Source organism: Nymphaea colorata, chromosome 1 (assembly GCF_008831285.2).
Source record: "Nymphaea colorata isolate Beijing-Zhang1983 chromosome 1, ASM883128v2, whole genome shotgun sequence".
In the NCBI taxonomy this organism is placed as follows: domain Eukaryota; kingdom Viridiplantae; phylum Streptophyta; class Magnoliopsida; order Nymphaeales; family Nymphaeaceae; genus Nymphaea; species Nymphaea colorata.
Window position 1 is genome coordinate 7,682,210 of NC_045138.2, and position 26,300 is coordinate 7,708,509.

Here is a 26,300-nt window from a genome sequence, read left to right on the forward strand (position 1 = left end):
ATTTGAATCCGAATTCGAATCCGAATATGTGAATATCTAAAAAAGGGGATATGATTAAGGGTATATTCGATCCGAATCCGATCCGTTGACATCCCTATATGTGTCATAGTTCACTAAAATAAAACTGATATTTATTGACGCAAGAAATAATCTCCAATTTGAAACCTATATGTTGTGTCTTTTATCAAAATGTCCAATTTACTATACTTGATCTTAGCCAAAAGGCCGAGAAAGGTATCAAAACATCCAATTTAAATGTTCTCTATGGGAGATAGGAACATTAAAAATTTAACCAATTACATGCCAAAAAGTAAAGCCAGAGAAGGTGGTTTAGTAGAGCTGGCCTTGGTTGCCATGCATGCAATCACTGGCTTGAACCCTATCGATGGTGTCAATGAGATGTCCTTGAGGTTTTTAGGTACTCGCAAGGGAGTTCAGGTTTTTGTTTCCTTTGGTACTCATGTATTGTTTGAGATCGATGAGATACCCATAAAGGATTTTTTTTATCATTATACCAAAAAATAATGTCAACTTTTAACTATTTTAAAAATATATTAGTATTCTTATTTTTGATGTTTTTATTTACTTATAATCTATTTTTTCAAAATTAATTTTTTTATATTTTTGGCTGATTTGAATCGATGAACCAACAACCCTGCCCATTCAATTCATATCCTACTTTCACAACACTGTCCAAGAGGGTATACCAATTATCAACTCTTTGCACTATTTGTTTGTGTCATACATTTGGGATCAATGGACTGATTGAATCAAGGCATGCTTATGACAGCATGTGCTTTCCTGATCATTAAGCAAGTTAGGGATGTGATAGATCGTATTCAAATCAGATATACTCTTTAACGGTATTCGATTTTTCAAACATTCACATATTTGGATTCAAAGTCAGATTTGGATATAAAATAATAAGTCATAACTGAATCTGAATTCCAAATCTAATTTCACAAACTAGATCCGATCCAAATCTAATTCTCACATTTATATCTAAATCCAAAATTCAAACCAAAGCCAGTCGATTTTTGAAAAATAAGAACATTGGATATAAAATATTTATTTAAAATTAAATCCAATCTGGATCCGCTCAAGTGTTTATGTATATTGAATTTTAATCTGAACCCGTTTGGATGAAATCTGAATCTGATCCAATTTCTTAACAGGATATTTGTTGTATATATATATATATATATACCAAATCAGATCTCTTGACATCCCTAAACCAAGTCCATTGCTATGTTAATGCTGACAATTAGATTTGTAATTATGATTAGTTTATATACATACATTTAGCTACAAATGTTATGAGAAATATTGCCTTGAAAAAGTAAAAGAATGTTGATAAACTCGGTGGAATGACTTCTTTAGCGGCACTAATTCATCATAATGTACCTCGTTGTAAAAACACTTTGCCTGACTAAGGGGTGCTATTGAAAAAAAAATTAGGCATGTCAAAAATACGTAGTTAATTGTCTGGGGGTAGGGGCCAGCATTGGGGGCTGCACTGGCCTGGGATTTGAAGTCGAGCCTGGGGCTTGCTGGGCCCGGCTCAATGCCCACCCTTAACTAAGGGGCACCATATTTCACTTAATAGGCCAGTGATAGTCCAGTCATCAGTTTGATTTCCATATGTGCTACTTTTTTGGACTACAAAAGGTGGTATGTATTACGGTCAAATTATAACCATAAGTTCATCCAGGTCCCAACGCAGTTCTAGACCCTGGGGTACGAGGAATGAAGGGTACTTTCGGCTCTCACTTGGGTGGTGGGGTTCTGGTCGCTCATCCAAACTGAGAACTTTAGATCCTAAACACAAATTGATGCATCTAAATTTTGCAGTGAGAGATCTCGGATACAGAAACGAAATAAGTTGAAATTTTAGATCCTAAACTTTGCAGACTATACTACGAAGAGATAGAATAGTTCTAAGAAATAACAAGACTGAAATTTGACTAACTGAAGTAAATGCAAGAGAAAAAAAGGAAATTATCACTAAAATTTTCTCAAGCCAAGATCCAATAGCTCTCTCTTACAAATGATCCCAAGGCTCTTTAATTTGGATTTGTGATCTAGGAGAAGATCCATACCAAAGTTCAAATTTTATCAAAGTATCTAAAATTTGAAATGAATTTTTAATGTAATTTCAATCCTTCCAAAAATGGAGAGATTGGAAGGGAAAGGAACGGATGTTCATTTTCTTTCCTTTCTTCTCCATTCCCTCCCCATTAACTTTCCTTGCCTTTCTTCCCGTTTCCCTTCCATCTATTCATTTTCATAACAGATCCAGAAACAGTGTTTATTTCCGTATTGAAATTTTCATGACAGTCTTTTTATTTACATGTAGGTAACCCTTTAAAATTTTAAAACCATATAACCAGTGCCTCTTAACCTGAACTTTCTGGTTCTAACTCTTACCTGAACCCAAAAAGAAAAAAAAAACTTGTTAAAACAATAAAAATGAAATTCAGTGTCAGATTGTAATGTCCAAAAGTTTTCAGCTAAGGTTTTTTATTCATGAGGTTAACAAAAATCAACCTTCAAGTTCTTATTCAATAGCTTTCGTAAAAAGCGAATCCATATATTATTAAAAAAACATAAGTTCTCCCTTTTCCAATTATAAACAAAAGGCAATACCAAAAATGAAATTTATCCAACAAAAGAACATCTGAAACAAGAGTGCACAACATAAAACGAAGCTATATTTAAGCAATTAGAAATAATTAACATGCAAATCTCATAGTAAGGAGAAGCAATATTTTAAAACAAACGATACTTTGAAAATCACTTAAATTTCAAGGCTCCACGAGTTTGAAAATAACACCAAAAAAAAAAAACAAAAAAGCAGAAATTTGTGACAGTGATCTGCAGCCAACAGTTTTCCGAGGAAAAAGATTTATTTCTGTTGGCAGTTCCGTGTTCTTCCTGACCGATATGTGTGTGTGTGTGTGTGTTTCAAAAGAAGCAGACAATGACAAAGAAAGACAGATGTGCAGCCTTATCACATTGCATTAAATATGTCAAAGGATATCCTTATCATTGTGCTTATTCCTTCCATGCAGATATGTTTTATAATTCATAAATAAATGATTATTTTTGAAATTTTAAAACACAACCACTGTTGATGGAATCGGTTTGTACCACGACTCTTCGTACCAGTGAGTCGTAGCTCGTACCAGTAGCAGAGGCCACACAAATTGCTTTATTTATATATGGATACCTCTTTAATTTATATTTATTTATTTAAAAGCATCTTTTAAAGTTTAAAATTTAAATCATCAATCTCTTTTAACCAAAAAATTCTAGCACCGCTACTAACTCAACTCAGTGGCCTCTCACGAAGGAAAGATCCTGCCCGATTCGGCTGGTATTCGGCCCTTTGTTCAACCGATACACGCCGGTTTGGTACAGACGATACCCGCTTGGTTGTAAAACGATTCAGTTCGGGTGCGACACCGACACAGAGGCGAACCTTTTTACAGTGTACAACGAGGTGAATGGCTTTTCAAAATGATGCAGATACAAAGCCGTATCGTCCGTATTGAATCGGTCTATATATCTAACAAATAAATAAAGCTAATTTAATTTTTTTTAAAAAGAGAGAGAGAGAGAGAGAAGGAGATTCTTGTCGGCTGGGGCTACGTATCGGCCGATCCTAATTATGACAAACAGACAGGCAACTTTTACTTGTGAAATATACATTTCTATTAATTCTTATGACCCTTTACCCATTAATGATGTCTAGGATTGATTTTAGACAAAATATATATAAACATTCTACCATGTTTGTAAATACTAATTCAACATAAAACACGTTTTAATTCAAATTGTTTTTAGGAAAGACACCTATTTTCTGCATAAAAAATTTGATGTCATTAGAGCAGTTCAATTTTTTTTATTACTACAAAAACATGTTAAACTCAAAAATTGACTGATTTAATTTATTATTCTAATTAAAAACACTTCATTTGTACATCCCTCAGCTATGCTACACGGATCGAAACTAGAAATTTACATCTTTCATTTAAGATAGCCTTTCCAACCACACTATAAGAAACAAAATTTGTTGTTTCGAGAAACTTTCCTGCCAATGAACAGAAGATCCTGAGAACATTAGTTCCAGCTACGAAACGCTATTTCATCATCCCTATCTATCCGCTAGAAGTTGGAAGGAATGACAAAGACAATATATAATAAAGAAATTGGCTCAGAGGTTTATTTTATATTTTATTTTTTTATTGATAGGTGAACCTACTTGGATTTATACTTAAAAGAAACTCACCTAAATATTACAACTCTCAGTCTCCTTCAACTTAAAATATTTTCAGCAGTGCCCCTCAAGTTGAGGAACAGTCAGCATGTTAGGCGTCTAACATGACACTGCATGCTAGTGATGTAAATGACAAATATACCCTTTATTATAAACCATAAGGCTTCCCCCATTATAAAGGTAAAAGTAAAATTTAAAATTGTTTTTTATGTAAAATGGAATACCCATCTGCTGCAATGGTAAAACACAGGTTCCTACAACATACAATGCAATTCAAGAACGTTATATGCAGCATGTAAAAGTGTCATATCCTCCTACCTTTCATAAATATATTTATTGTTTATTTATTTATTTTTTCTTGGTTTTTATATATAGGGAAACGAACAAATAAAAATTGGAGAATTTTCAATTTTGGACCTAGTTTTTTCCCACCATTTAAGGAAAAGTTTGGTGGGACTTATTAAGTTTCAAATTCGAATAGAATGATTCTTATGAAAAATTTAATATTATAGATTAATACGATGATGAAGATTTAATTTTATAGATTAATATGATGATGCTTTTCGATCTTCCCAATAACACGGAAGTCACTCACTCTCTCTCTCTCTCTTTTGGTTGCCAATATTTTATTAGAAGTATATGCGAAACTATCTTTCATTTAATTCTTAGAATTAGCACAATTTTTTTTAATATACGTGATTTAATTCTGGCGAAGTTTATAAAAGTTAGGTTTTATGAAAACAAAGCTTTTTAATGAGTTTTCGAATCTTTATTTATTTGCTTTGATGATACATCAAAACCTAGGTTTTCATGAATAACTTGAAGGGGGCTCAGGTTTTTCACTCCCTTTTAAAAACTTCAGGTTTTACCAAAACTAGGATTTTTGAAGCCCAATTTTGATGTTAAGTGAAATAAGGATATTAAGTGTGGATTTTAATTTAGAGTAATCAAACACACTGCCAGTTATGGCTTTTCGAATAAAAAAAACCTAGTTTTGGAGGATCATCCAAGTGATTCCAATGCCAATTGCTTTTGAAAATATAGTAATGGTAAAAAAATTAGTAATGATGAGATCAACATGGTAGTGATTTTGAAAATACCAACTTTTGTAATGATGCTTACATTTCCACATGTTCTTCCTTTTTTTTCAATAAAAAACAAAAAAAAACTTCATGTCAAATCACATTCCTAAATGGACTTGACATATATGCTTCCTTTTCGTTGATTGCATCTATTCCTATTCAATGATAAATCCCACAAAAAATGCACACAAAAATATAGCCCTTTGAGTTCCTTTTTTTTTCATTAAATAAACCAAGGGAAATTCCTGACAATGAACTCTTCAAAATCGACCTTTTTCTGGATTTTTTTTAATTTTTGTTTAAAAAGTAAGAACTTTAATATCTGATAAATTAGAAATGCTAGTATTTTAGGATTCAGGTCTATGAGAATTGTTGCTATACAACATTTCTTTTGACCTTTTTTAAACTTAAGAGGAAGGGCTTTAAGTCGAACTGCTAATCAAGATGTTCTCGAATCCGCCCATAAACATTACGGTTCTGCATTGGTTTGATAGGATTAAAACATGTGGAAAGATCTCCAATTCTATTTTATTGTAGAATGTGGGATTATTTTATTTTAGCGGAAAATTATCATAAACCTTTTGACAGATATTAAAAAAACACACATGCTCAAATCTAAAATAAAATAACTATCATAAACTCATGCATTTTTTATTTTATTTTAAATCAATTATTTGCTAGGTAAAGGGGTTGGAATGAGCGATATCTTGAGAGAACTAGAAATTAGATTAAAAAAAAAAAAACAGAGCAAACGAAAGACAAAGGAGAGGGCCAATTTGTCATTGACGTGGAACCTGTGCCAAATGGTAAGTTCACTGTGTCCTTGACCGCTCTCCTGTCTATGGATCTTGAAGGTGCGTTTCGTTCGTTCGTTTTGAGAGTGACAAAGGAGAGAAGAGGCAGAGGGTCTCCAAATCCAATCATCTGTTCTTGACGCTGCCATAACAAGAACAGTACGGCCTCTGGTTTATTATTATTCGGAGCGCACGACGAGGTTCGATGGTGGTGAGAAACAAATGGAGGCAGACGTCTCCATCCTTCACTGCCGCGTTTTTCTGCGTCCACTCTTTCGCTTCTCTCCCATTTCGTGGAATTCTGCTCTGTATAGATACGTTGCTCTGAGGTACTCTCTCTCTTTCTCTCTCTCTCTTCCCCACACCCCGAACTTTTTTTGCCTTTTCGTGGTTGTTTTTTTGTTCAGAGTGATACCCCTGTTTGAATTCGTTCTGTTTCCTTTAATTCTTTGCTTTTGGTTTTGTGGGTTGTAGTTTTCTTGTTTTTTTTGGTGATTTTTCTGATTGTCCTTCAAGACTTTATCAGGGATTAGTTGAAATTTTTGTAGCCTTTGGCGTTTTGTTATTTAGATCTTCTGCACTTGTTCGTTTTTCTTGTGTGTTTCAGTAGGACCTTTATTGTTCTTTTATTCAGATATTAATTTCTTGGTTTTCTTCGTTCTTGATTTCTGAAGAGTCCGTTTTATCTTTCGGTTTTCTGACCTGAAGATTTCTTTGTGGTGACACTTTGGCCTTGTTTTGTCCTGCAGCTTCATGGTTTAGTTAGTGGCTTGAGCTACTTTGTGGCGAACTGGAAGCTTAAGAAGCCGAATAAGCCTTTTGTGGTTAATTATCACCATGGGATTGGGATTTCCAGGAGGACATAGAGAAGGATACATAGGCCTTCCCGTCTTGTGGATTACTATATTTTTCATTATGGGCACGACAACTGCAAACTTGGTCTTGATTGGGAAGAACGTTTCTTTAACATTCGAGGATATGGAAGCGAGCTTCAGTAAGAATTAAGCATATATGAATCTTAGTATGTAGTTTAAGAAAAATTGTCTTTCTATGTTGTTTCTTGGTTTCCATGCTATGTTCTTGTTATGTGTGATCTATTAATTTCCGTGCAGCTGTATTCAGCATGCCTTCAGTACAAATAGATGAGGCATCTTGGTGGAGAATTATTCATGTAGGTCCTCTAGTTCTATGGACATAATTAGATAAAAGAACTAAAGCTATTTTCAAGTTTTTATGGTTGTCGAGAGATGAAGAGCTGATGACCTTGGAAACTTTCATGTCTTGTGGAATGTTGCTTTCAGGATAAGAGACAAGTGCAAGTTGACCATCCTTCTACTAAGCACCACAGATTTGTAAGCTTAATATGAATAGCAGTTATCAATATCACCTAAGGAATATGTTAAGTGATCTGTATGATGGAAATGATCTTACACTTGCAGAAAACATATGCCTGTACATGTAAGAGCTGATATGAGATAACAAGCAAATGTCGTGAAAACATCAAAGAGGGTTTGCCTTTGCCAAAATAAAATGCATGAGGAAATGATGAATCTGAAAACAGTCAAAACAGAAAAGTGAACATTTTCTTAAAGTATTCCTTTGCACGTATTCCTTACTAAATGTTTAGGCACAATGTGAATGGTCGAAATAGTGATTTGGTCTGCATCCAATCAGGACTATTCCTTGATTAATCATAGATTCATAGTTCATAGTTGATCTACCAAGTACCAACTGCTGCTTGTATATCTGGGGAATTGTTGAGCTTATATTCTTGCTGAATTGCAACCATTGTCCTGTTGATACTACTTGTTTTTGTTCACTGATAGTCCCATGACAACAATAGGCTATAGTGACTCTTTTTTTATCACAAGAATAGTGGTGGGTGGAGATTGCTGCATTGAAATATCAGAGCAGCGCAGACACATATCCAGGAGGGACATAGCAATATAGGCTCGCTTGAATATCTTTTTTGGTAACCTATTTAAAGGGAAACACAGTGCTTCTTTCAAAGCTAAGATACTAAGGACCTACCTAGAAAATCAATTGTGCAATCATATAATAACCTTAACTAGATGAAGCGAACAAAAGTATGCAAACTAAAATAGCAAGGGCTTACCTAGTGGATCGATTGATTGTCTATATGCAGTCATATGGTTGGCTTAAAAAAATGAAACCAATTTATTATGGAAAGACTGAATATCATATCAGAGCTGATCATAGCACCCTTACCATGTCCACATCATCGTTACATGTAATTAACTTCAGGTAGTGGGTTATTTTGGAACAAAAGTCATTTGAAAATAGATTTATGAAGAATGTTTTATTTTATCCTCTAGCATGTTGTTGGTATCTTGTAATTTTTGAGCCATACAAAATAGCCACATAAGCATGAACACCCATGGGTTCTTAGTATCTATTCCTATTCATGTGCATTGGTTCTCTTATACTGGAGAGCAAGAAAGAACAATATAAAGGACTCTTGCAATAAAATGTCTGAAGATGTCAGAAAAAAAAATGAAGACCCATGTTAGAATTCAAAAGGAAATTGGGCTAATGACTGTCTGACTTCAAATGATAGAAATCCGCCTGTAACTGGAGAAGGGGTCCTTAGATCTCAAGACTAGCTGGTGCAGAGACATAATTCTTGTTGATATTTAATGATTTATCTGCTGATTCTTTATTCACTTTGATGCTTTGTATACAATTTGTTATATCTGGTTGGTAAAGTTAGAGATTCTTCCCTGAGCAGTCTTGCATGAAAAATTTCTCTAAACCTGAAATTTGAAATTTAATTATTTCATAAGATTATCCGTGAAATGAAGTGGTACTTATGTGCTGGTCATTTTGATATTCAAATCCAACCCTAGCATTTTCGTCCAATCCAAGTTTTCCCCTTTCGTTTCCTTTCAAAGCTAAAGTTTAGATGAATTAATTTGGGGACTTTTGAGGCGTCAAAACTTGTTCGCTTTCAACTAGACCGGATTCTATTCTAGGCCTATGATACTGCAGCAAAGAAATTCGACTCATAGTGTTTGGATGGCTTATTATGATCCTTCCTTAGTGATTCAGTTTGTGTCAAGTGGAAGGGTGGTTGAACTGTATCCCCTAGTCTAACAGAAAGTGTTATTTTTTTACGTTCATGTTCTTATTCAAAAAATGGAGAGTACTTCTCTTTGGTTCTGCGGATAGGGTTTAGCTCTTTGATCTTTCCCTTTGAGATATACATTTCTACTGATGTGTATGTTTCAGAGGTCAGTTTTGTTGGAAGTGAACGTAAAAAAACTTTATGTTAGTCATGGTTATTTTATTTGTTGATTTGTATGATTGCTGGAAGTTGCATCTGTTGCTAGATGTGAGGCTTTTCTTGTTTTGCAACAAAATAAATAGAGAAATCATAGACTGTTCTCACATTCATTTCCTTTTTCTTGCATTGGAAAGATTCTGAAAATGAATTGTTGTAGAACATAAAATTGTACTCACGGTCTTATTCAAAAAAGAAACATGTCTGCTGTTTCCTTTTCCTATTGGACTCACTACTTAGTAGCACTATCAGATGGAGCTCATCATTGTTACCTGCACATTTGCAGCTCCAGTTGTTGTAGGTTCAGGAGAATGTGGGATGCTATTTTTGGCTGAACCTCTTAATGCCTGCATCCCATTGACTAATGATGTTGCTGGATTAGAAGTTCCAAGATCCCCATTTGCATTAATTATTAGAGGAGGGTGCACATTTGAAGACAAAGTAAGAAATGCACAGCATGCTGGATTCAAGGCAGCTATCATCTATGATGATGAGGATACTGGTGATTTGATTGCAAGTGGGTCACCCTTTTCTATATTGTTATCTCATATTTTCTTGAGTTTGTGCGCCGATAATATATAATAGTTAGTTTATTTTATATGTTACAATGTTGGATAAAGTTAACTCCTAATTTTGGCAGAACTGCTTTCAATGGTTAGACTTGGTTTCAAATCATTGAAGGTCATTTCTGCTGTCTCCCTTCTTTTTCTCGCATCTTTTGATTTTAGTCAGGTGAAGGTATTTGCATGTCATTCAGTGTGATGGATGAACATTGGGCAATAACATGATACGATTGGGACACTTTTGAGTATTTGAGAAAGAAACTTCTGTGATACTTTAGTTATGTTTAACTATTAAATAACCTCATATTCTGAGGTTGTAATGATTTATAAAGTTTATTTAAGCACATAATACAGAAAATGCAATGATGTCATGGTAAATTCCAGCTCCAAAATGGAAACTTCAAGTTAGTCTTCTGATATTATTGGAATAGTATGAGCATTTTTCTGATAAATTCAGCTAAATTGAAATCTTAATTATCTTTCTCATCCCCAAGATATTATTGAGAAAAGTCGCTTTTTTTAACTTCTCTTTAGGAAATAATTCATTGTCATGATCGGCATTGATGGATTAGGGTCTTGTAAGGACTGTTCTTATTCCTTTTTTTTCCTTTGTTGGTTCTCTAGGTGTAGTAGGATAGTGTATCTTTGCTGCGATGACTATCTTTATGACTTTCAGCCTTGCAGATGCACCTCAAAGGAAAACAAGAATATGAACCATAGTGGTTTCATGATCATTCCTTGATGCGTCTCATGCATCATTGCATATTCTGCAGTAATTGGAAAGAAGTTATTACCCAAATGATGGTGTATTCAGCTTAAAGTAGACCTACTTCTGTATATATTTCTTCTTTTCAATGAAATGTGAGATTGCATCTGGGTCTGACTGAAGAAAAATATTTTGGCTCCGGCCAGTGAAAAGGTGGAGTATTTGTCTAAATGATTCAACCTAGAAGATAGACTACTATAAAAAAGACAGCAAAAGGTTTTGATTGAGAGAACAATATGGCTGTTAATTTCCCCAAGTAGTCAACCTTGGACTCTGTGTTAACTTCCCTAAGTAGTTAGCCATGGACTTTGACTTTCTGCTACTAATGCCCATTTTTACTAAATAAAGATTGCTGGTTTAGATGTATCATGTATGTTATCTATAGCATTCGTCTGTTCTATGCAACTGACATAGAACTCTTTGACGAAAATTTGCAGTGGCTGGGAACTCAGCAGGGATCAGAATCTATGGAATATTTATTTCTAAGGCATCTGGTGAAATGCTGAAGAAATATGCTGGCATAATTGATATGGAGTTATGGATAATACCAACTTTTGAGAATTCAGCATGGTCTATCATGGCTATCTCTTTCATATCTCTGCTTGCTATATCAGCTGTTATTGCAATATGCTTCTTTGTGCGTAGGCATCGAATAAGAAGAGATCGCCCTCAAGTTCCCTATGTTCGTGAGGCTCATGGAATGAGCGGTCGTCTAGTGAAAGCATTGCCAAGCGTCTTGTTCACTTCTGATGTTGAACATAACTGTACATCATGTACATGTGCAATATGCCTTGATGACTATTCTCCTGGGGAAAAGCTAAGAGTACTGCCTTGCCACCACAGTATGTCTCAAGCTTCTGCTCTTTGAAAAATTACATGTGCAATTGGTAATAGACTTCCTAGAAAAAATGGAAAAGAAACACGAACCTTTATATAATTTTCAGTTTCTATGTTTGCACACAGGAGCACCTTGTCAAGCTTTATAAATGACTGGTTTTTATCGTTCCTTTTTCTACTTCAGAAAGTTGTAGTGCTAGGTGAAGAGAATTTCAATGAAGAAGTTAAGGAAGAAATAACAGGTGAATAAATTTAATGATTTTTAATCATAGCTAATAAAAAGTTCAATCTACATGCTGAAGATGCACTGTCTTTTATTCTCTTCAAAAAATGATAAATAATCCTCGTGAAAACAATGAATAGACTTTAACAGATGATGAATTGTCAAGAGTTTCTTATTAACTGAAGTCTGAAAAGTGAGTTTTTTGACAATTTGCTTTGCAAACTCCCAACATTACTATATGGATGAAAAGAAGAGACAAAAGGAAAATTTGATCCCTTTGCCTGCTATATGATAGCGTTAAAGGATACTTCGGTGTTTTGAGATGAATGATTATATTTTTCTCATTGCAATTTAGGTCTTGCTTTACTTAATTTGAAAATTGTAAATTTGTCTACATACTTGCATGCTTCTGTAACTTGCCTATTTCCATTACTCTCATCATCAGGTGCCGTTTCTAATCCTTTGGCCCTTTGACAGAGTTTCATGCTGTTTGTGTTGATTCGTGGCTTACAATCTGGAGAACTTTCTGCCCAGTGTGCAAGCGTGATGTACGAGCAAGCATAGGAAATCCTCCAGCTTCCGAGTGCACACCTTTGCTTTCCCCAGCTATTTCAGTTCCTGCATCTCCGTCTTCCTCTGCTATCTTCTCATCCTCCCACTCATTACGGACAGGTTCACCAGCCATACGAATAACTCAGGCGTCGTACCATTCTCCTGCTAGCTCCCGCAGTCAATCCCTTGCAAGTACTCCCATTGTTCCATATTCGCTTAGGTCATATGGTAATTCTTCAGCTGTGCGGTTCAGTCGAAGTTCTGCAGATCTTCAAAATTTAGCATCTCAAAGATCTCGTCCTCCTCATCTCCCTTCACCTCATTCATTGGGATTGCCTTACTTGTTTTCTCCTTCTGGTTCAAGGCACGGTTCGTATCTCATGGGATCAACCAATGCATCACCGTTCTGTGTTGGATCATCAAGTAGGCCGCCATGCCTATTACATCATAGTGAATCAACTACGAGCCTGTCTCCATTTGCATCTGCTCAGTCTTTACCTGATTGCTGATTCTTATAGGTGTCTAAAGCTTGAAACCATGTGTGTCATGTATAGACAATTGGAGGTTCCGAGTTTTTTTCTCCTTTTTTTTTTTACCTTTGTTTCTGGCGGTTTTCTGATTTCCGAGTTGGAGGAACTATGAGGTTGAAGTTGCAGAGATCACCCTTTTAGGTGAAGAGTCCTGCTTGCGGTCTACTAACCCTGCTTTGTTTTTGGCAAATTGGATTGATTACTGTACTTGTAAATCCTCTTCGCGGCAATATACATGATTTTGCAGGTTCTGTATGCATCGATAAAGTTGGCAATGGGCATCTTTATTTTTCTTCCTTCTGATCGAAAGCACTGTTTGCATGAGGGATAACGTCAGGCATGTTCGCTGTGCCTTGCTTCCTGCACCGAGCAGGCCTGTAAAGTAAAAAATCTGTTGGTTTATTCCCTTACACAATGGTCTCAGGCTAGTTTGGACCTTGATATAGGGAATGATAGCAACCTTTAATCAACTAGTCATATTATTTACAAGCCATTATTCGTTGCAAGAAAACTTTGTGGTCACAAGTGTGATCTCTGCTTTTTCTGGCCAGCTAGAGACGCTCAAATGTTTCTGAAGAATATCTTGGACACTTGGATTGGTAGTGCTCTTTTGGCAGTTCGTTGTACGTGAGTTATATATATATATACATATATATATATATATATATAGAGAGAGAGAGAGAGAGAGAACTTTGCTCAGATCTGAGTTGAACGAGAAAGACCCTTAAAGTACATCTTGTACTATAGATAAAACCGTGACAATGAGGAAAGCAAGCCATATAGTCAGACATTTTTGCTCCAACCACGGATAGACAGATCGAAATAAAACTGCTTGAGCTCGTTGTTTCCGTTTGATGTTGTCTATTTCTTTTGGTGTGGTGCCCATATAAAGTATTAGTTAATTCTATCTCATCCATTCCATTTCAGTTGTTTTGACCAGATTAAAGTGTTTACAGTACAGATCGTTCCTCATTCCCATCGTTTTCTCTTAGATATTTTTCCATATCATCAGGACACTAAGCTCAATAGTTGTGGATTGTTTGGACCCAACTAATAGTCTAAAATTAGAGGATCTGCAACATTAATAGATCTTAGATCAATCTGCTTCGACTCTTTGAGGTTTATAAAAGATGAAAAATTTGTAGTCTGTAAGGTATTTTGTCATTTCAATTTAAAAATTAAACAGAATTCAGACCGCGTCGACAATCAAAATTTGGATATATGTAATACACGGATATGCCGTTTTTGAATCTGATTAGAAGAGCAAGTACTAAGAAGCGGATGAAAACGTTACGCCGATTTCCTTATTGAGAAGGGAAAAGGAGTTGGGGATGATCCCGTCTTAGGTAGACTATAGTAGTAATTAGTAAACTACCACTTCTTCATTTCGATCAAAATATTTTTCTGATTGAGTTTGGTTGTACCTTAATAGGTTGTACCTTGATAGGCAGTGGGATTCTTTTCCAAAAAAGGTATTTCATAAGAATAGCATTTTGTTCTTAGAACGCATGTTCTTAGAGTATATAATCCAAAAAAAAAAAAAATCCTCCGAAACATAATGTGATTGTAGGTACTATTTATAGATCCATGAAGTTACAACCAATGGCAGAGCCAAGTTTGTTTATTTTTATGTTAACGCTTTGACATATTTAATTGTTGATATGTATAGGTGCCCCTAAATGCATTAAAGTTATTGAATTAGTGCTCGGCTTAGCTAGTGGCCATACTGTGTTTTTTGAAATAAGAAACATTGTGTTATTTCGAACGTGTTACAGAAACGTGTTCTGAAACCACAATGTTCTTCCTAAAACACCCTTAGCTGTTATAGTCCTATTTACATGGGTCCAGTTCTTGCCAAAGCCTGACGCGAGCAAGTGTTGGCAACCGACCAGCTTTGAACGAGCCATGCCGATCTGAACTCCCTCTATCTCTCTCTCTCGTTGATGGAGAAATATGGAAGCACAGGCGATGCTATTATTATAAAAGAAAATGGTGGTAATCGAGTAGTTGCGGAAAATGATCGGTCATAGCACTGCATATATATATATATATATATATATATATATATATATATATATATATATAGAGAGAGAGAGAGAGAGAGAGAGAAAGCATTCATGGATCCAGTCGGTTTTGCCGTTTCTTTCAAGGCATCATCCAAAACCTCAAGAGGAAATATTAAAAAGAAAAGGACTGTCGAAGGAAGTATCTGGATAGCAAAAGGTCCGCAGTAAACATTTCAAGAAGGAAAAACCAGGCATTACTCATCTTGTCAATAACAAGGAGTCATTATTGAGCATCACCGGAGATCTTTAAATCAAACACACCCTTTCAGTCTAGAAAAGAAATAAGATCAATTCTGAATACACAGAGACTCAATGGCAGAGAGCAGATCAAACAGATGCCGTCTTTTTCTGTTGGAATATAACAGCAACGATGGGAACCGTCGTTCCAATCGTAAAACAGGTCAAGACACCAAGGGTCATCTTCAACTTCTGGTGCTTCATCCTGTCCAGATTGTACATGTGCTTTGCGTGCATGTAGAATGGCTCTGAGCCATGACCATGACCATGGTCGCCTGCCATTCTCTTCACACTCGTTGAGTGCACCGACCGTGTCACTGTTAGATCAAAGATGAAGTTAGCTTAGCTTAACTGGAAAACAAGTTTCACAATGTCAGAATTGACCTTGAAAAGGTTAAGCATGTCGAATGCATTTACAAACGCTACAGCAATTATCAAATACAAAAAGGAAATTTGGTTGAGTTAGAATGGAGGATAAACATTAGAATAATTCATCTTAGAGTGAGTCACCTAAAGATACTTAACACTATCCTAGGCAGAATCAGCCAGCAAGATGTCCCCAAACTCAGGATTAAACTTGAAGAGTTCAGCCAACTCAAGAGTTCCTATTTACCTCACTCGCTTTTGGACGTATCCACCAATAGATTTACCAAATTACCAGGTTAAATGACAAAAAAGAACTTACAGAACATAGCATGAAGAGAACCATGACAGCTACAGCCAATCTAGATTCCCTTGGCTCATACATATCTTGGTAAGACACCTTTTACTTGAGAAGTGTAGCACTTAAAAAATGTAGCAATCGGAACTCCCCAGAGTTCCTCCATGGCACAAGTAACCACCTCTTTATCACTTACACCATCCCAAACATCTCGCTGCATTTTCCAGCTGAAATGGAAATTACAACTGAAATTACATTATACATCCAAAACAGATAAAATGTGATCCCAGGCAGGCACATGGCATATTCCCCTCTTACAAGTCCATCACAAGGGGAACAAAAAACCAATATATGCTTTATCAGGTACCAAGCAACAACTGTGGGCAAGTAGAACACAAGAAATCATCACTTACAAAAAGCCAACAGCTGGGATAGCAAGAACTAGGCAGAACTTGGTCCTGTCTTTTAGTCATACTTGAATGGTCAGCAATCAACATAAGACCTTCCTCAACAGCCATCCTTGATCTCTACAAGTCACATAGGACGTGCTAACAATATAGTAATAGAAGTACCCTACACTGGTTCGGAAATTAAGGCTGCCATGCCCAGGCCTGTATCCATGTCGACCAGGTACTTGGCATTTAGCAGTGTCCATGTTTCATAGCTTTGCTGCCAATCATGAAAAAAAGGAGTAACAAACCAGCATTTTTGCTAGCTTCTTCAGCTATCACTTATTTAAATCCATTCAGTCAACGACACTGATTAGTTTATGGCCCTACCCTACTTTTAAACTTTTAAAACACAATTTCACCTTCATATGAACCATTTTGGACCAAATTAAAACTTACAACCACCATCTTAGAAACTATGTAACATGGGTACTACTCCAGAGCAGTACCCACACGGTAACGGTACAACATTGGTGCGGGTGCGGCACGAGTGCGAATCCGACCATTTTCGGACTCGATCAACTTTCACCAAGTCCAAAATTGTCCAGTTTCAGATTTTAACATGTTTTACATTTTAATGCTTTTTACATTTTTTACGTTAAAATTATCGAAACCCTTCAAAATATTTTCGTCAATGATGGTTCTTCACTTCGTCTTCACCGACAGAGACTGATGACAGCAGGTGAACAGCGAGCGGTGACAGTAGGTGGCGAGCGGCGACGCCAAACGACAAACAGCAAATGGCAAGCGGCGAAGGAGATTTCGTTTGTTTTGTGAAGATCGAGCTTCTTTCTTCGTTTTTCGTTCTTTTGTTTCCTCGTATGTGTCTTTCTAATCATTCATCCGTTAATGCATAAGACTATATTTTGTGGTTGTTGTTGTATTTGATCCAGCGGCCAAAGAGAGGGACTACTGACCGTGGTGGTGGCTTGCCCTTCTTTGACGAGCGATATCCACGCCAGACAACATCCCAAACATTGTTGGAATTTTGCAGAGGGTTTCCTCGACCCTCTGCCTTGAGGAGGAGGGTTTGCAGAGACCCTGTGCCTCGAGACAAGGGTTGACGTTGAGGGTTTCAGGAGTTGAGTTAGAGAGAGAGGACTGAAGTGGGTGAACATGATTTGCATGATCTTATTATGGACCTTACAGAACCTATTGTTCCTTCTAATCTTGATGATGCGACTGAAGAGAATCAAGAAAGCTGATATATTTTGTATGTTAATTACTTCCATACTTTGTTTAGTAGTATGATAAATTGATAATATCTATAAATTTTGGATAATGATTTATGAATATGTTATTTTGTTTGTAATTTTTTGATATATATATGTGTGTGAATATGTTATTCTGTTTGTAATTTTTTGATATATATGTGTTTGTGTGTACGGTCGTAACCCCGCACCTATGTCTTTTGAAAATGGTCAGTACTCGGACCCGGACTAGTACCCATGTGACATAGCTTAGAAAGTAACCTTCCATTTTAAAAGACTTTCATTGTCTGCAGCAATACCCAAAGTCAATTAAAATCTACATTAGCCACAATCTTGCTCTTGAAGATCTTATAGATGAAACAATCTCACCCCTAAACTTTCGATTTTCCTGACAGGAAAAATATAAGGATAATGTCCACATGGCATTTATAAATTATATAGAAGCATACAAATAAAATTACTAGTAATGCAACAAACTAAAAAATGACCATATCTTTGAAACTATGCTGATATGCCATTCTCATCCAAAACAAATTAGATATTTTGTTCTGTTCAGATTAGCAGATAAAAATCAATGAGGGAAGTAGTCTTTATTTTGTTTATTATGAACACAAAACAGGAAAAGAACTAATAATTACAACAAACACAAGCAGCATATCATCTGCACACTTCATTGGATTATGGCAGAAGTATCACGAACTTGCCCAGGATGCTGTCCACAAGATCATATGGTCTGACATTACTGGTTTGATTTTTAAAGTGCTCATAACTCCACAGTTTAACCTATTTTCACTTCGTAGCTATATGCGCCTAGCCTTGCCTAGACGCCTAGGATAGCCATTACTAGGTGACCTGTAAAAATGGTCAGGTTCATCCATGCACCCAACTGCCTTTACCAATGTTATCCGTATCGTACGATACGGACGCGTATCGTACGATACGTATCGTCCGTATCATCATTTTCGATACGGTACACCTAATCAATACGATACGCGTATGTATCGTACGCGTATCGCACGTATCGTGCGATACGGTGGGCGTATCGCACGATACGTGCGATACACCCCCGTATCGCACGATACGGGAGTAAAATTAAAAAAGGGGCCGTCGGGCCCCTTTTTTGCTTCTTATTCTCAAACCGACGCTCCTCTCTCTCTCTCTTCTTGTTTCTCAACGCTGCCAGAGACGTGGGAGGGAGAGATTTTCTCCATTGCATCAAGATTTGCCGGTGAAGAAGCTTCATTCCTCGTTGTGGGGAGTCTTGGGACGGTGGGAAGCTTGGAGAAAGAGGGTTTTTTGGTTTTTAACACCAAGAAGGTAAGAAATAACTCATTTTTGCCGTTGAATCGTTCATTTCTCTTATTTCCTACATTTATTTGTATGTTTTTACTTGTTTTGTAAAGATATAATGTCGGATCCTGCATGGCAGTGGTGTACAAGGGTGAATCCCAAAAATAGATTAAGAGTTAAGTGCAATTATTGTAAGCAAATCATATCAGGAGGGATTTCTCGCTTTAAACACCATATAGCTGGTACACACAGCGATGTGGCTGCCTGCAATGGCTCCCAAGAGATCCCATTGCCAGCGTATGTAAAGCACCAGTGTCAGCAACTTCTTGATGCAGTGAAAGCAAGTAGGATTGAAAAGGACATGGAAGATGCGGAGGAAGGATATGGGGACCCACATGAAGGAGAAGAAAGTGAAGGTGAAGATGTTCAACTTGAACAAGAAGATGTTGGTGTCAGTTTGGAAACAACTAAAGGGAAAGGTATCATGCATGGTGGTGGTTCTTCTGCAACCAGAAAAAGAAGAGGTGCAAGTGTAAGTTCAGTTTCACGAGGACGTGGCAGAAGTCAGGGTCGTACTGGTGGTGGTAGAGTACCTACTATGAAGTCGAGCAATATGTCTGGTTCGATCAAGAATTTTTTTCCCAATTATACTGCTGCTGGTGCTCAGCCTGAGATTCGTATAGCCATGCAATCAAAGGATATTATTGAAGCAGCAGATGAAACCATAGGAAGGTGGTTCTATGATGCATCCATTCCCTTCAATGCAGCAAACTCTTATCATTATCAGCCTATAGCAGATGCGATTGCTAGTGTAGGGCGAGGATATAAAATGCCCTCTTTTCATAAATTGCGAGGTAAAATTCTCAACAATATAGTTAGAGATGTGAAGACATATTGTGATGAACTAAAATTGAGCTGGAAAGCTACAGGATGCAGTGTAATGGCAGATGGGTGGACAGACATCAAGAACAGAACATTGGTAAACTTCCTTGTATATTGCCCTCTTGGTACTATGTTCTTAAAATCTGTTGATTTGTCTGATACTCCTAAGACTGCTGATGTGTTGTTTGGGATTTTTGATAAAGTTATAGAAGAAGTTGGGCCTGAAAATGTCGTACAATTTATCACTGATAATGCAGCAAATTATAAAGCTGCAGGTGAAATGTTAGCAGCACGATATGGGACATTTTATTGGAGTCCATGTGCTGCTCACTGTGTAAATCTTATGCTTCAGGATCTTGGTGAAAGGGATGATATGAAGTTGACAGTTCACAGATGCCAAGAAATCACGAAGTTTATTTACAATCATGCTTATGTCTTGAATTTGATGAGGAAATTCACAAATGGGGCTGAATTGATTCGACCTGCACAAACACGGTTTGCTACAAATGTTTTGACTGTGCAGGGTATAGTCAAGCAAAGAACTTCTCTCAGGCAGATGTTTTCAAGTGATGATTGGGCTGCATATCCACATGCCTATAAAAGAAAGGCTACGACAGTTGTGGATACCATCTTCGATGTTGACTTTTGGGAATCATGTGTGCACTTATTGAAGATTTGTGTACCTCTAGTGAAAGTCCTCAGATTAGTTGATAGTGAAGATAGACCTTCTATTGGATATTTATACGAGTCTATGGATAGAGCCAAGGAGGCCATTAGAGATAATATGAAGGGAAAAAAGAAGTTGTACATGCCTATATGGAAGATTATAGATGAAAGGTGGTCTGGACAACTTCATCGCCCACTTCATGCAGCAGCCTACTACCTAAATCCTGCTATTAGATATCTTTCCACTTTTAAGAAGGACAGAGAGGTCGAGTATGGCATGTTGGATTGCATTGATGTGTTAGTAAGTGACAGTAAAGAACAAGACGCTATCCATATGTCGATCAACAAATATGATACGGCTTCTGGTACCATGGCGAGAGACACAGCAGTTCGATGCAGGACAACTATGCGTCCAGGTATTAGAAAAAGAAACTTTATACTTTTAGTTTTTGTTGTTTAACTTTTATTCTACCTTCTCATATATTTATTGCTGACAACATTTTTACTTTCCATCTGTTATTAGATTTGTGGTGGGAAAGGTTTGGGCCTGATTGCCCAGAATTAAGGAAGCTTGCAATTAGAATCCTCAGTCAAACATGTAGTGCAACTGGATGTGAAAGAAATTGGAGTGTATTTCAGCACATCCATAGTAAGAAGAGGAATAGGCTGGAACATAAAAGGTTGAATGACCTTGTTTATGTTCGTTATAATATGAAGTTGAGACAAAGGTAAACATTTGTTTTGTTATACAAGAATATCAAATTCTAATATATATTTTAATCTCTAACAATTTGTTAATTTTTTCTCTTGTTAGGCAACTAGAAACAACATCTACGAGGAAGCATCACAATCAATATGATCCTATCTTCATTGACCATTTTGATATATTAGATTCTTGGGTTGAAGAAGAACCAGCTGCAATACTTGATGAGGACGATCTTGATTTTTTGAATGTTGAAGGAGCAGCAGAGATTGTTGAAGAAGGAGAGGCTGGGGGGGAGCAATGGAATGTTGGTGACATTCCATTTGCAACAGAGGGGATAGAAGAAGAAGTTAATGAAGGAAGTGAAGATGATGATGAAGAATGAAGATGATGATGCAAATGACGATTGACGATGCTTTTTGTTTTGAGTTTTGAAAACTATGTCAATATGTTCTGAGTTTTGACTTCTGAACTTATGAATTGTGATGTAATTGAATACTCTTAGGTTGTTTAGTATGTTATTTTGTTTTTTGAATGTTTGATTTCTTATTTTGGAATGTCTTGTTCATATGCATACCTCATACTTCATAGTTCATATACATGAATGATGAATGTTCCTTTAAATACATTTTTCTTGAATTTTTCTGATTTTTACTAGTTTTTTCGGATTTTTTTAGATTTTTTCTGATTTTTTTCTATTTTTTATAAATTTTTAATATTTTTTACAAATTAAAAAATTAATTTTACGATACGTTACGATACATTTACGCTACGTTACGATACAGCGTATAGGTCGGCCCGACCGATACACGATACGATACGGCAGTGATAACATTGGCCTTTACCTTCTTTTCTTTTCTTCCTTACTCTCAGGCAGATAATTTTTTTCTTTCTTTTTTCTTCTTCCTCTTCTTTTGCGATATAAAACAGTTTTTCTTCTTTCTCCTTTTTTCTTATTCAATTTACTGCAGATTTTCTTCTCCTCGTTCTTTATGTTGCATACAATTTGCAGTAGATATATTTACTTACATATGTATTTATAATTATAGTCACAGTTGTATACTATCACACTCTGAATATTTCTATCACAGTTATATACTATTACACTTTGAATATGTCTATGTATCGATTGATATTTCTAGTACCTTTTTTTCTCGATTAGAATAATAGTGGAAGACACCTTTACAGCAAGCGAAGTTCACATGGAAGCTTAGATTATGTTGAGGATTTATGTTTTCTATTTTTTAATTAGTTATCGTTGGCTTTGGTTTAAGTTTTTAGATGCTAGTTATTAGAGATCTAATAGTTCATTTTCAGGAAATAAGAAAATCTTGCATGCATCAAACTTCAAACTATTGTAAAGCAATGGCTTGAATGTAACTTGTTCTTGTTATGCCATATGACCATTAAAATCTAATTGTTGAACTTTGCTAAAATGCTCTCTCAAACTTTATCATCATGTTGTGAAATATTTAATGTGAGTTCAACTGTACATTTTAATAATGTAACAGATTGTCACTTATAAGTATTTTATTAAGAAATGATTCACTATTATTGTTAAGTTTAACAATTAATATTGCATATAATTGGTTTACTTTTAGTTTTTGAAGACAGCCTAATGCACCCAATCATGCTTAGTCCCACCTAGGCTCTAGGCTTAACTCACCACATATGATGCCCTAGCATCTTTAACAACATAGATCCATAGAGAAACACCTTTAATCTTCCTTTGTAGAAAGGTTTTTAAGACAAAAACTTGCTTTTTATTTGTTTTATATATTTTCCTTTCCAATAGCGACTTATCATTTTAAAAGAGAAATATGGTTTTTCGTCAAATTTATTTAAAATTGCAGACTTTTCTGATGAACAAGTTACATCTTTGGAGATTTGTGGAGTATCAACAAAGAAAGACAAGGCTTTCCACCAGAAGATTTTATTCACAAATTTCTCACAATAAAAGGACAACCATCCTATTGAAATGTACATCTTATTTGAATCAACAACACTGTAATAGGGGGGTCTATGATAGAGAGCACACGTGTTGTACTCATAAAGTTCATGCTAGCTGAAAAAAACTACATATTTGGGCTACTGCACGCATAGGAGGACAATAACACAAAATGTGTTAACTTCATTTGTTAGAAAATGTCAAAGTTTCCAGAAAAGAATAGGAATAGAAAGTTGGTATCAATACAGGATAGCAACTGGAAGTGAACATTTCAAATGTTTAGATTCTAGGCAGTGAAAAGTGAATTTGGTAATGTCTTGAAATCCTTTAATAAGCAAAAAGCCATGCAAAACACTGAAACAATATTCAAGGCTAATCTAACAAAAATGACATGAAAGTAAGTTACACTTATAAGTTATAACCATGAATAGATATTGAGCCCATGTTTGGAATCTAAATCATTAATCAACATCGCATTCTGCTTCCTACTTTCTAGGAATCAGCATTCATAGGGACTTCTGACAATTCAGAAGTCAGAACATACCATGTTCAAACTTCAAAGTCAAACTTACAAGCGAAAATTGAGGAACATGTCATGACCAAATAGAAAACTAAATATGTAACCAAGGAACAAATTCAGAATGTCATTCAGAATGACTTGACCAGGGATGAGACAAAGTAGCATACCCCATACAATCCTAGTAATAAAATATGCACAAATAATAGAAACACCTTTTGTGCTGTTGATTTCTCATTGAGCTTCCATACATCTGATTCACTGAAAGTAACCATCTGAATTATCCTAAGAAAAAAGGATCTAGAGAAAACTTATTACTCATCACATCTTTAAGTCTATAGATTCCACTGCCTATAAATCATCCTGAAGCTTTCAAGAATCTGGAATTCCACATTAAAGAAAAGCAAAGAATGGAAATCACACAATGCAGGTAGCTAGCTGCCTTTCTTATTCACCTTGTACAACCAAAACCACTAATCTCTTTTACATGGATGATTCATATGAACACAAAAACATTCTATTTACGTTCTTTCCACAACATAACATTAAAAACAAAAGAGAAGCGTAGAATTACAATCAAACAATAAAACCACGTCCATTTATTCAGAACGAAAGGGACAACAGAAACCCATGATCTCCCAATCGGCAAAAAATTTAAGCATCTAACATACTCATTTCTACAAAACAAAAATTAAGAAAGACTCCGATTAAGAAATCACACGAACAGAAAAAAGCCAAGATCTTTTATGTTTCTGAATCCTTACAAGTCAACATTAACCAAGTAAACGCCATTATGTCGGTGATACAAAAGAAACCAACGAACCAGAAATGTCTAGAACAAAGGAACAGCAAAAGAGAAATCCCTATGGATGAACTCAGAATACCAGAGCCTTGAATTGATCCCCCAATAAAGTATCACAAAAAGCTGAAAACATATCATCGTATTGATTATTGGCATTAAGAAACCGTAAGGGGTAAAGAGATCGATCGAAGTCAACCCGTTGCAGGAGCAAAAACATGAGGGAAAGAAGCCACTCTAACGCAAACAAAAAGGAAACGTTCAGTGGAGATAGGATCCCCCAGATGAAGAAGAAGGAAGCGAAAGGCTACCAGATCTGCAGAGGGTGCCACTGGAGTTGCTCAGGAGCTTCAGGCCAGACCGCACCCCATTGAGAGCCATCGTCTTCAACCTCTCTCTCTCCCTCTCTCTATTTCTTGGGCTAGGGCAAGAGTGTTCGTGCTCCTCTTAACAATCTGCAATAGTTCGCGTAGAAGCATCGGTCAACGAAATCGTCGTTGGAAATTTCGTTACTTCGAGGAAAGTCTTTTATCAACATGCTGCCACCTAAGGCGCTCCTGTTTTTTCTACCCTAAAATATCGTCAAAGTTTTGCTTAATTCCAAACTCGTTCTCTACCTTGGAGACGTGGCGGAGATTCATTTGGCGCAGTGTTTTTTGGGTATTTACCAAGTTCACTTTCCCTGATGGATAGTGGATCGGATATTTGGGATGGATCTTCAGCAACCCGAATTTGACTGTCCTGTTCCAACTTCCAAAGGGGTCGGCCGTCGGCGGCCAGAAAGCGAAGCTGGAGCCTGAAAAGGATGTTAAGGAGTTGGATTCGGATAATCTACGCACATATGAAATCCGATCAGGTAAATCCATATCCATATCCTGACAGTTTATATTGTCTCGTCGCATCATTTTTTTCTTCTTTTTTAAATGATTTTAAATTACTTTCACATTATTTTTTAAACCAAAAAAAAGGTCGAAATGGCTTAATACGTATCGGCAATGTATCGGGTCGCATGCGTATTGAATATTGGACTGCCTGAATCGGCCGGAATTCGCAGATTCGAATTGAATCGTGGAAAACCGGTTCAATTTGCTCGCTAATTGAAGGGCACCTCGTGTTAACTTGTACCTACTTTTTAAAACCATTTTTTAAACATTAATTTTTGAAATACTTTAGCCGATTCATTAGGGAATCGGCCGATTCAGTTCCAAATCGAATTTTACAAGATTGCCTTTCACCACGTTTGCAATGTGAGGATATTGGGAGTCGATCCATGGTTGAGTTGCAAGAGATCACCACTTGGTGATACAATATCCATACATAGTGATGCCAATAGATCTTATTCAAATTGGATGTCTGCTTTGAAAATGTTGAATATGAAAAAGATTTAACATCCGATTAAAAAGTTAGATCAAATTCAGAATTTAAAAAAAATAGTATAGGATCATATTTGTATTTGGTTTCAACTAAATATAAGATTGGATGTAAAATTCAGGTTTAGTTTTAAATAAATATCGATCTTGTACATAATATCCATATATTTTCAAAGTCGGCTATTAACATATCATAACTTGGTTCGAATTTGGTTGTCTAAAATAATGTATTTGATTCATGATCCCATCTTCACATGAATAGCGTTTTTTCTGACTTTTTCTATTTTTTCTTCACAAGAAGAGCTTTTTTTTTTTAATTTTTACAATAATTTTTTTTATTTTTTTACAAGGTGGCTCAAGAGTACATTTTTTTACAATGTGCGTAGAAAATAGAAATGAATGCTGTGTTTGTAAAATGCCATAACCATGTGAGGACAGGTGACAATATTTTGTCTTCACAAGAAGGGAATTTTTAATTTTTTACAATTTTTGCCACAATTTTTTCTTCTAATGTTTTATTAAATGGCGTTTTCTCATACTTTTCCCACTTGTCTTCACATGAAGAGCATTTTTT

The 26,300-nt window shown here is 36.0% G+C and overlaps 3 protein-coding genes across 7 annotated transcripts; 2 read left to right on the top strand and 1 right to left on the bottom strand.

Annotated features, from left to right (window-relative positions):
• Positions 1–6,175: 6,175 nt before the first annotated feature.
• LOC116264519 (receptor homology region, transmembrane domain- and RING domain-containing protein 2-like) lies at positions 6,176–13,223 on the top strand. Of its 4 annotated transcripts, XM_031644810.2 has the most exons (6): positions 7,019–7,149; positions 7,268–7,326; positions 7,457–7,507; positions 9,743–9,973; positions 11,223–11,627; positions 12,323–13,223. In XM_031644810.2, the coding sequence occupies exons 4-6, from the start codon at positions 9,775–9,777 to the stop codon at positions 12,904–12,906; spliced, it is 1,188 nt and encodes a 395-aa protein (XP_031500670.1). In that variant the 5' UTR covers positions 7,019–7,149; positions 7,268–7,326; positions 7,457–7,507; positions 9,743–9,774; the 3' UTR covers positions 12,907–13,223. The 4 variants fall into 4 exon arrangements, with proteins under 4 accessions (XP_031500677.1, XP_031500660.1, XP_031500670.1 ...); XM_031644800.2 differs by lacking the exons at positions 7,268–7,326; positions 7,457–7,507 and adding an exon at positions 6,180–6,484 and having other exon boundaries at positions 6,905–7,149; XM_031644817.2 differs by lacking the exons at positions 7,268–7,326; positions 7,457–7,507; positions 9,743–9,973 and adding an exon at positions 6,176–6,484 and having other exon boundaries at positions 6,905–7,149.
• A 1,882-nt stretch (positions 13,224–15,105) lies between these two features.
• Positions 15,106–24,828, bottom strand: LOC116245870 (uncharacterized). The gene is made up of 2 exons (XM_031617466.2): positions 24,668–24,828; positions 15,106–15,547 (listed from the first exon to the last, which is right to left on the bottom strand). Exons 1-2 carry the CDS (start codon positions 24,735–24,737, stop codon positions 15,321–15,323), a joined length of 297 nt encoding a protein of 98 aa, XP_031473326.1. The 5' UTR covers positions 24,738–24,828; the 3' UTR covers positions 15,106–15,320.
• On the top strand, positions 15,554–24,661 carry LOC126410335 (uncharacterized). 2 transcript variants are annotated; one of them, XM_050079353.1, is made up of 4 exons: positions 15,554–18,868; positions 18,955–20,805; positions 20,913–21,117; positions 21,204–24,661. In XM_050079353.1, exons 2-4 carry the CDS (start codon positions 18,960–18,962, stop codon positions 21,475–21,477), a joined length of 2,325 nt encoding a protein of 774 aa, XP_049935310.1. In that variant the 5' UTR covers positions 15,554–18,868; positions 18,955–18,959; the 3' UTR covers positions 21,478–24,661. The 2 variants fall into 2 exon arrangements, with proteins under 2 accessions (XP_049935310.1, XP_049935309.1); XM_050079352.1 differs by having other exon boundaries at positions 15,554–20,805.
• Positions 24,829–26,300: the final 1,472 nt, after the last annotated feature.